The sequence below is a fragment of the Solanum lycopersicum genome, chromosome 3, assembly GCF_036512215.1.
Source record: "Solanum lycopersicum chromosome 3, SLM_r2.1".
Classification (NCBI taxonomy): domain Eukaryota; kingdom Viridiplantae; phylum Streptophyta; class Magnoliopsida; order Solanales; family Solanaceae; genus Solanum; species Solanum lycopersicum.
Window position 1 is genome coordinate 30,204,295 of NC_090802.1, and position 12,148 is coordinate 30,216,442.

Consider the following 12,148-nt stretch of genomic DNA (forward strand, 5'->3'; position numbering starts at 1 on the left):
CTTGAGAAAGTGATCATGACCGATCTTTCATCAATAATACTTCTTACTTCTTGCACTGCAAATTTGTTAAACATATCAGGTTCCAAGAGCTTAAGCACAAGTGAGTTCATTTACAGTATCTCTATATTATGATGTTTAATTTTTGCTGATTTATTGGAATCGTACTTTCTAAATTTGCTCTTTAGAAGCCATTTGCTCTCATCGAACTCAAAATCAGATCATCTGTTACCATATGTAGTCATATGTGCAGTCGCGTATTCGAATACTCTCCTTACTTTAATTTCATCTGCATGTGCTTTTCTTATCAAATCATCGTTAGAAACCGGATCACCCCATCATATTTCTTATGATCTTGCTTCTTTACTTTAATTTCATCTTCATATGCTTTTCTTATCAGACCATCGTTAGAAACTGGATCACCTCATCATATTCTGATGATCTTGCTTCACTAATTAGTACTTTTGTGCGAAAATGAGAAACCAGAATGTTCAACTTTGTTAAATCAAGTTGAACATGATAATGCAGAATGGTGTCAATCTTACCATTCTTTTTTCCTTAGCATATCACTGGAAATTACATCTTGTGCTTCCATAACAGGAACATCTATAATGTGAGAAGAGAAACAATTCATACTGCCAAAGACCATCAATAATAGTCATATCACAACTTATTATATATTTTTAAAAACTTCGGTTCCTTTTGTTTTGTGCATAATATAATTAAATCAAATATTAGACAAGTGCTGACACACTATTCCCTCCTATGTAGATTCTGTTGCAATTGTCTGAATATAAAATTTGTAGGTCATGATATAATTAATGTAGCAGTATAATTAAAACATAACTATAATTAATGTCTTTATGGAATATATTGTTGCCTGTTTTACCTTACAACATTGATTTAGCTTACATACACTTTTTGAAGCACCTTTCTCTTATACTTATATTTAACAAACTTGAAATTCTAGCTTGGTCCATCAAATTGGCTTGAAACATCGTTACCTTGCTTTCGTCATGACTTTATTTTGACGTTGTATATATAGTATATAAGTTGCTCAATATTTGTAATCACAATTTCTTCTTATATCAATTGGTATCAGTTTTATAAATTCCTACTATCCATTCTCTAAGACGCAAAAACACTTGCTTCCACATATTTATATTACTTCTTTAATTTGTTGTCTTATTCATAAGTGAACAAGGAAGGACTATCACAGCATCTATTAATTGTACTAAAGGTAACGTAAATTGTAGTATAAATTTGGTATTCCTTTATTTTCTTTCTCAACAACGTGTGTATCACTATCCTCCCATTTTCCTTTGGACACGTATTACATCTTTTCCTTTTGTAGAAAATATCTGATTTTCATCCCCAAACACAAAATTCATCTTTTCTTGGATTTCTCTGTCTTTTCTTTCAGCACTCCATCGCCTCCAAATCGCTCCTTCTTTAACGTTAGTTTGAGAGCTATTGATCACAAAATACAGGTTAGATTTTTTCTTTGTAATCAATTTATTTTCTGTGAATTTTATGGGTCTTGAGAAGATTGAACCGGGTGGATAAAGTCTTGTGCCCTAATCATATATTGCTAACTTAGTACTTCTCTCATTGATTTATATCATGGTTTGCACATCATTTTTCATGAATGTTTGAAGTTTCTTGAATTTTATATTTATCAGGATTATGAAATAGCTATTCAATGTTACTGCATGTGAGTATATCAGCAATCCTTGCTCATGTTTTTTTTGAAAATTTCTGAAAGTTAGACATATTGTAATTTTCTATAAATCGCATTGAATGCTAGACCTAGCATTGGAGGGGAAATTGTAGTCCCTTCTAAACTCAGAATTCCTGTTTTGTTATGTATTAAGGTTGACATCTCATGTTGGAGCAGAGACTGCACTCTTGAGTTTTCTTGCTTGACGTTACTTTGATTTATTTTCCTACTCATGGATATGGCGAGAATTCGAACTACTAATAACAATTACCATTCAACAAATGTTAAATGGAACTTTGATTGAACTACTGCTACTGTGCATTACAACTAATGAAAATGAATAGGATATTTATATGCAGTTAGCTACTTTTGTGAAGAGGCAAATCACAAATAGTCTAATGAGTAAGCATATGTTTACTGTTGTACTTACAAACGAGATTGACCTGGTATATTTTAGAGTGCACACATATTATTCCTCATCTTAAAACGGAAAAATGAAACACAAGTTAGATAGTTAGATATTTTTAATCAGCTATATTTTCTATATGCGTCTATACTTTTCTTGATTGCTTAGAAATTAGCTGTAGTTTCCATTTTTGAAATTAGAATATATTTACTTTCATTTGGATGCTTGATAAGTCATAATCTTGTGAGCTTGATGATCTCTTGATTGTCAGCTGAAGTATTTATTTTGGGAGGGGAGTGATTGCTTCTTTAACAATAGAGATACAGGTAAGGTAGCATATGTCCTTATAATGGACATAGGCTACATGAATTTGTACAATAATTATATTAGCCAGCCTGTCTTGAATATTGAAGATAAGACAGTAAAAGAAATTTTGGAATTTTCTGGAAGATGTCAAGGAGTTTACTCCTCTTATAGAAACTTCCTAAAATAAAATTCAATGTACTGATTATTTTAAGTTTTTTATGTAATGGTTTTAGATGTTCTGCTAATTTTGGTATATATTCTCTTACCTGATTTACTAATCCTAGAAAGGATTGTAATTTCTTTTTTGTATCTATATTTTCATCAATAGTAATTATTTTTTGTACTATATGTGTTTGCATTTTTATTCCATTTTTATCTATTTGTATCCCTAGAAATTCTATTTGTGATTTCATAATTTCTGCTTTTCTTTTACTCAGACTTATACCTGCATTTTTTACTATATGTATAAATTTTTCCAATAATCTTATATGTTCATCTTGTGTTCTAGAATATAACAATATGTCATCTATATATACAATACAGTTTTCTAGCTGGTTAAAACAATTATCCATAAAATGTTGGAATCTACCTGGTGCATTTTTATATCCAAAAGGTAAAACATTTCATTCATAGAAACCTTGTGGTACTGTGAATGCTGTTAATTGTTTAGATTCTTCTTCTAGTTTTAGCTGGTAAAATCCTGATTTGCAGTCAAATTTACTGAAATAATTATATCCTTGTATTTGTCTTATTTTTAGTATTTTGTTTGGTATTGGATAATTGTATGTTTTGGTTTTAGCATTTAGATTACGATAATCTATGACCATTCTACTTTTACCTCTTTTTTGTTCACTATGTTTTATTACTATAAATGCTGGACTTGTATGTTTACTATTGCTTTTTTGTATGTAATTATTTTCTAACAATTCATTTATATGTATTTTAAATTCTTCTAGATCATCAAAGTTATATTTTAATGGTTTCTGTGTTATTATACTATTTTCATCTATTAATTCAATTTTTACTTTTGTCTTATGTTTTTCCCATCCTTGTAATGGATCTTCACTATATAATTGTTCTATTTGTTCATTAATTAATTTGACTTTGTCTATGGCAAATATAATAATTTCTAATTGCGTTATTTGTTTATTATTTATATTTTCCATTTCTTGGTTTATCTTTTCACTTCCTTTTATCCATTCCATAGTTTTTCGTTGTTTATTATTTACTCTTTTTGCTCCTATCTTATTTCCGCATGGTGTAGTAAGCCACCAATGTGTTTTTGTTATTATGTGTGGATAATATTTATCTAGAAATGGCATTCCTAATAACATATCTTTTGTAGTAAATTCAAAATTATACATTTCTTCTATTGTTAGTATTTTATCCCATATTTGTATTTTTATATTTTTTGCTTTGTATTTAATCATACTTCCTTCATTGTTAAATCCCGTTACTACCATAGGTGTTTTTAATTTTTCCCATTTATCTTCTGGTAAGCAATTATATTTACATATATTCGCTTCTGCTCCTGTATCTATCATAGGTGTATAATATCTGTTGTAATATCCTTCTACTATAATTTTTGCAAGTATAAATATTTTCATTAATCATTTTGTCCTTTTTATAATTATTTTCTTATTTTGACAAGTTATTGTTAATTGTTCATTTTCTATGTTGTATGGTTTAACTTTTTCTAACCATTTTATTCCTAATGTAATATTATGATCTCCTTGGTATATTTTGAATTGTATTATTAAGAGTATTCCTCCTATAATTATTTCTTTTTCTGTTGTTTCTTCATTCGTGTTTACTATCTCACTAGGTAGTCCAGGGCATGTATGTCCTGTTCTTATAATTTCTTCTTCTAATACTAACTCTCTTGTTATATAATTTTCTTCTTGTCCTGTATTTATTAGTATTTTATATTTTCTTTGGTCTATTATTCCTGTGATGAAATAATGATATGGTGTTATTTCTTCTTTATCTAATAGGCTTTGTGGAATTTCATATTTTCTTTTAGATGTACTCATCCTTGATGAGGTAGCTCTTGTCAATGTATTTGGTACACTTGAAGTGCTTAATCTTTCTTTTACTATCTCTAAATCTTCTTCTATATCAATTTCTTTATAACTATAGTCATTATTGTCTATTACAGTAATTATTTTTTCAAAAGGATTTTCTATTTTTATTTTATTAATTTTATTTCTTGCTGTTATTTTATGCTTTGTTGTTAATATATATAAATTTTTACATCTTGCTGTAAATAATTTGCTTCCTGGTGCTAGTTCTATTTCAGACATTTTCCAATATAGAACTAATGATCTATCTATATTTTTATCTGTTAATGATACTGTAAAATTAGCACTTATTGTAAATTTAAATTTTTGATATATCAAGTTTCCTTTTACTGCACTAATTACGCTTTTTTCTATAGGGTGTACAATTCTATCATCTGCTAAATATATTTCTATAGGTGTATCTATTCCTTCTCTAAAGCAGGCTTTTATTAATATTTCTGTTCCTCCTAAATGTACATATTTTATTGGTGTTTTAGCTTTTATATCTTGTATTTCTTTGTTTATCATTCTTTTATTTATTATAGGTATATATGTTTTTCCTCTTGTGTATTTGCAATCTATGATATGTTCTTTTTGGCTAACTACATAGTATTCTTCTTTTTGTCTTTTAAACAAATTTCTTAAAATAGGTATTTCTAATACTTTTTCAACACTTAAATCTAATTCTTTTCCTTTTATTTGTTCAAATATCGTATTATCAAATATAATTTTCTGTTCTGATGATTCTTCATCTTGATATTCTTCCTTAGATATTATTTTTATTTCATTTTCAGACATTATATTTCTTCATCTGTTTCATTATTATCTATGTTAATATTTTCTTCTTCATTCTCAGTTTCTATATCTGATACTTCATATATACTATCATTTTCACTTAATTCATAATCTATGTACTCTATTTGCATATATTTTTCATTATCTATAATTAATTCTGCTATTTGTTTTCTTTTTGGATTTTTGGGTAATTTACAATCTTTAGCTATGTGTCCTATCTTTCCACAATTATAACAAGTACATTGGGATATCTTTCTTTTTGGTCTGTATGGTCTTTTTATTTTATAGTTTTTTACATAATACCTTCGTCTTGGTTGCTTATATTTATATATAGATTTCTTTTTTCTATAATTTTTATATCTTTTAGATTTTTGTTTTTTAGTTGTGCATCCAAATTGTGGTGCCATTTTATTTTTGCAACATGATAAATTTTTATTTAGTACTTTTTCCATTTTTAATTTTTCTTTTTGGTTTTCACATAGTTGTATGAACCATTGATTTAAAAATTTTATTCTAGATCCTAAAGTATCTACCATTCCTTCATTATTCCAATCCTTTATTACGTTTGTACTAAATGGTTCTGGTAATTTTGTATAATATTGTTTTCTTATTTCTTTTGCTTCGTCTAAATTGTATTTAGCTTTGTAATAATATTCTTTAAATGCGCAAGTATATTCTTCTAAGTAACACATTTTACATATAGCTAATTTTGTCATAAGTTGTCTATTTATTATTTTTTCTCTATTTTGTTCTCTTATATCTGTAGTCATGCCTCCAAATTCATTTCTTATTGCTGATTCATATTTATCTAGTATATCTATATTTGTTGCTGATGCAGATCCATCCATTTTCTTATCATTCCTAAGTACTTCTAAACTTTCCGAGGGTAGATTTTCTATCCATAATTTTGTTGTTCCTACAAATGTTCTTTCTATGTATCTTGGTGTTTTTGCTGTTTCTATTTTATTGTCTATTAACTGTTTAGACATATTTCCTATCCATATTAATATTGCTTTATTTATATCTGCGACACAATCTAAATCTAAAAAATTGTATTGTTCATTTGCTGGTTTAGGTGTCCAATTTTTATTTAATCTACTGTTCCATATTGCATTATTTCTATCTGATTGCTGATAGCTTTCTGTATAATAAATTGGTGGTGTTCTCCTAGGACTAACTCTAGGACTATTTCTGGGACTATTATCTGGGGTTTTAACTCTTGACATACTAGGTCTATTCATATCTCCTGTGTTTATCTCTAATTTTTTCGGTTTATTTATCTGTTCTAGAATTTCTGTATATGTTTCACTTATATCACTTATTTCTGATTGTTGGTCATTTTCATTTCCATCTATTTCGTTTACTTCAATATCTTCATTTAGATCTTCATTTAGTTTTTGTTCCATTTGTTTTATTTCATTTGTTAATTCTAGCTCTTTATCTTTTTCTTGTTGTTTATTTTCATATAATAATTTTAACCTAGCTAATTCTTTTTCTAATTCACTTATTCTTGTATTTTTTATTTCTTCTAAATTTTGTACTTCTTGTTTTGCTTGTGTTTTTATTTTTTCAATTTCTCTTGATTTATCTATTTCTTCATTTTCTTTTGTTATTCTTACCATAGCTGTTAAACTATCTTCTAATTTTGCTGTTTCTTTTTCTAGCATTAAATATAAGTTATTTCCTATTTTCTTGTATCTTCTTCCTAAATTTGAAAATACTATTTTTATTATCATTCCGTCTTGGTTTTCATATGTTTTTTCGTCTACTGCAAATTCCTCTTTGTTCATTATGATCTATGTATTATATTATGTTGTAATTCATATTCAAGACAATCTAATTCTAATTCTAACATTAATATATCTTTTCTTTGTGCTAGTATTGATTTATTACATACTCCTGCTAATATGTTTTCTTCTAATCTTCTTTTTCTATGTTGTAATTCTTGTTCTTTTTCAACCATTATTTCCATTATTTCTTCTATTAATTGTTGTTTATAGATTTCTTTGTTCATACTGTTTTTTCAAATAGCAGACATATTTATATTCTATTTTTGAAATTATGTTTATCAATTGATTTTTTCTATCATTATCTGTTTTGACGAGTTGTGATAGTTCATATTCTATATATAAAGATCTTAGTTTTTTCCATATTTTTCTTATCTTTTTATCTATCTTAGTTCTTTTTATTTTAGTATTTTTATTTTTATTCATCATAACTTTTTATATAATATTTTAAAAAGCCTACTTAATTTATCTGGACATCTAATCTTTTTTAACCTGTAATTCCTACCATATCGCCTTAGCCAATATTCAGTCATATTTAATCTCCAATATCTAAATCATCACATAAATCATACATATCATAATAAAGCTCATCTTGTATACTTTGTATGGTTAACTCAGTCCAAACTTGGGTTGTTATTTCTATTATCTCATATGTTAATAATTTATTATAAATTTCTCTTTTTATTTCAGTATTCAAATTTTTTAGTATATAGAATAGTAATATCTTATAATCAACATCATCGTTTAATAGGTAGGTTTCCATTTTTATTATTTTCATTTTTCACTAAAATTTTATTCCTTTCAACCTCTTAATAAATTATACTTGCTTATTATGCAGAAATAATGATTTAATAATCATCTAGTCTGGTCACTACTACAGCTTTCTTCTTTGATTAGTTACCCAAACAGCGCCTCAACTTTGTTTACTCCCCTAAACGGCCTTCTCTGCCTACCGGTTTCAACCTTAGGATGGCATAGTCTGGGCATACTTGTTCGAAGAATATTTCTGTAGCAAACTTTCTAAAGATGGTTATTATAACATTATTCAAACATGATAAACAATTATAATTAACAAGAGATTTTTAGGAATAAATTAATTTAGCTACTCATAAATATAAAATGGTATACCTGTTCTTGTAGATCATCTGTCATAGTTGATTTGTTTTCCATAGTTATTTAATTAACTAGCTCTGATACCAATGGAGGGGGTGGAAGCGGATTTATGAATTGAGAGTAAAGAGTAGAGAGAAGATTGTTAGATGAAGGATTGATAATTTTATTTATGAGGGGAAACCCTCTATTTATACACAAAATTTACAGACTTTTGGCCAAAACCTGGCCGACACATACTTTACACTTGGCCTCTTTATATTCGGCCGACACAAGAAAACAAAATACTTACTATTACTACTTTACATAATAGCCTCTTCTTTATTTATGGCCGACATACACACTATTTTCTTTATGACTTTTACAATTGGCTTTTTACAGCCGACACAACACGACAAAAATAAAAATTATTATACAAATACTTTTTTTTTATTCGATTTGAACATCTGGTATGACATTATCTTCTCCTTGACATTTTGAACATATATGGTCGGGGTATTTTTGTCCAATAATTTTGCAATATCTGGTCAATAATTCTTCTGAAATAAACCCTTTCCTTAATGCTCTTGTTGTTGGTTTTTGCTCTGGCTTGAGTAGACTAAGTATCCATTGGCGTATCTCTTCCATATCTTGTTCTCTGATTTCTTTAGAATTTGAATATATCATAACTTGCTCTCGTACATAATAGCTCCATACTGAATTTCCGTTTAAATAATTGTTAGTTAGTTCATTTAGGATAGTTGCTATTCCTATAACTCTTTTGTTGGCGTAGAATTCTGGTATCTCAATCTTTTGTATTTCTTGTTGTATTCCGATATCTTCTGGAATTATCATATCTCTGGTCAAACCAATTTTTATAACTTGTATAATTGGTTTTATCTCATCAAATAATATCTCTGCTGGTGCTGAATAAAACTTTATATAAAACAATGTTCCTTTAGTAATTCTTTTATAGTTCATAAAGGCTTTGTATAGCTCTGGTATGGTAGATATTTCATCTCCTGTTTGGGTATAAACTGTATTAAGTAATCCATAACTATAACATGTTTTTACTAGATTTGCATTGGTGCCTGGTTGTGCTATTAACTTATTATATCCTTATAGCTTTTGTGTTATAAAATCAGTATTCGGGTCTTTGGTAGTTGGAGATCTAGGTGTTGAGTTTAAATAATTTTGGATTTTATAAAGGTTTTCAATATATGAGCGGGTTATGTGGTTGTAGGCTTTTTTATCTTGGTTTAAACTTTCTGAGAAAGTATGTATTTGTGGTGGTATAAATAATGAGTCTTTTTGGTTCTTTGGAATAAATGGTTTATCGAAGATTTTGTTCATATTTAAGTAAAAAATGCAGGTATAAGTCTGAGTAAAAGAAAAGCAGAAATTATGAAATCACAAATAGAATTTCTAGGAATACAAATAGATAAAAATGGAATAAAAATGCAAACACATATAGTACAAAAAATAATTACTATTGATGAAAATATAGATACAAAAAAGAAATTACAATCCTTTCTAGGATTAGTAAATTAGGTAAGAGAATATATACCAAAATTAGCAGAACATCTAAAACCATTACATAAAAAACTTAAAAAAAATGTAGAATATCATTTTGATGATAAAGATAAAAAACATATAAGAAATATTAAGAATTTATGTAAAAAACTACCAAAACTATATTTTCCTGATGAAAATAAAATATTTACTTATATTGTCGAAACAGATTCAAGTGATCATAGCTATGGAGGAGTTTTAAAATACAAATATGAAAAAGAAAAAATAGAACACCATTGTAGATATTATTCAGGATCTTATACAGAAGCACAAATAAAATGGGAAATAAATAGAAAAGAATTATTCGCATTATATAAATGTTTATTAGCATTTGAACCATATATTGTTTACAATAAATTTATTGTAAGAACATATAACACACAAGTAAAATGGTGGATAACGAAAAAATTAGATGATTCAGTTACAACAAAAGAAATAAGGAGACTAGTATTAAACATACTAAATTTTACATTTACAATTGAGGTAATAAAAACTGACAAAAATATAATTGCAGACTATTTATCAAGACAGAGTTACACAGCCAGGACAAGATAATGTTATGGAAAACATACTCAAAACCCTAACTACACTTTGTACAAAAGTGGACAGTATGGGATTGAGAATTCAAAAGCTAGAAGAAAAAGAAGAATCTACAAGTCAGCAGCATGACTCTAAAAATGCGGAGCTACGTCGTTCGGCAGACGGTAAAAAGCCAGAACTAGAAGGAGACGTTGGGAAACTCCATAAAACCCATGACAATGTTTGTTTAAATGCAGCTACAGCAAGCACATCTACAACAAAAGGAGCCAGTGGAATAAGATATACAAATTTAAATATGAACAAAATCTTCGATAAACCATTTATTCCAAAGAACCAAAAAGACTCATTATTTATACCACCACAAATACATACTTACTCAGAAAGTTTAAACCAAGATAAAAAAGCCTACAACCACATAACCCGCTCATATATTGAAAACCTTTATAAAATCCAAAATTATTTAAACTCAACACCTAGATCTCCAACTACCAAAGACCCGAATACTGATTTTATAACACAAAAGCTACAAGGATATAATAAGTTAATAGCACAACCAGGCACCAATGCAAATCTAGTAAAAACATGTTATAGTTATGGATTACTTAATACAGTTTATACCCAAACAGGAGATGAAATATCTACCATACCAGAGCTATACAAAGCCTTTATGAACTATAAAAGAATTACTAAAGGAACATTGTTTTATATAAAGTTTTATTCAGCACCAGCAGAGATATTATTTGATGAGATAAAACCAATTATACAAGTTATAAAAATTGGTTTGACCAGAGATATGATAATTCCAGAAGATATCGGAATACAACAAGAAATACAAAAGATTGAGATACCAGAATTCTACGCCAACAAAAGAGTTATAGGAATAGCAACTATCCTAAATGAACTAACTAACAATTATTTAAACGGAAATTCAGTATGGAGCTATTATGTACGAGAGCAAGTTATGATATATTCAAATTCTAAAGAAATCAGAGAACAAGATATGGAAGAGATACGCCAATGGATACTTAGTCTACTCAAGCCAGAGCAAAAACCAACAACAAGAGCATTAAGGAAAGGGTTTATTTCGGAAGAATTATTGACCAGATATTGCAAAATTATTGGACAAAAATACCCCGACCATATATGTTCAAAATGTCAAGGAGAAGATAATGTCATACCAGATGTTCAAATCGAATAAAAAAAAAGTATTTGTATAATAATTTTTATTTTTGTCGTGTTGTGTCGGCTGTAAAAAGCCAATTGTAAAAGTCATAAAGAAAATAGTGTGTATGTCGGCCATAAATAAAGAAGAGGCTATTATGTAAAGTAGTAATAGTAAGTATTTTGTTTTCTTGTGTCGGCCGAATATAAAGAGGCCAAGTGTAAAGTATGTGTCGGCCAGGTTTTGGCCAAAAGTCTGTAAATTTTGTGTATAAATAGAGGGTTTCCCCTCATAAATAAAATTATCAATCCTTCATCTAACAATCTTCTCTCTACTCTTTACTCTCAATTCATAAATCCGCTTCCACCCCCTCCATTGGTATCAGAGCTAGTTAATTAAATAACTATGGAAAACAAATCAACTATGACAGATGATCTACAAGAACAGGTATACCATTTTATATTTATGAGTAGCTAAATTAATTTATTCCTAAAAATCTCTTGTTAATTATAATTGTTTATCATGTTTGAATAATGTTATAATAACCATCTTTAGAAAGTTTGCTACAGAAATATTCTTCGAACAAGTATGCCCAGACTATGCCATCCTAAGGTTGAAACCGGTAGGCAGAGAAGGCCGTTTAGGGGAGTAAACAAAGTTGAGGCGCTGTTTGGGTAACTAATCAAAGAAGAAAGCTGTAGTAGTGACCAGACT

At 28.2% G+C, this 12,148-nt stretch overlaps 1 protein-coding gene across 1 annotated transcript; it reads left to right on the top strand.

Moving 5' to 3' along the window:
• The first annotated feature begins 1,276 nt into the window (after positions 1-1,276).
• LOC138347209 (uncharacterized) lies at positions 1,277-11,992 on the top strand. The gene is made up of 2 exons (XM_069294920.1): positions 1,277-1,487; positions 10,247-11,992. Exon 2 carries the CDS (start codon positions 10,292-10,294, stop codon positions 11,468-11,470), a length of 1,179 nt encoding a protein of 392 aa, XP_069151021.1. The 5' UTR covers positions 1,277-1,487; positions 10,247-10,291; the 3' UTR covers positions 11,471-11,992.
• The last annotated feature ends 156 nt before the right edge of the window (positions 11,993-12,148 follow it).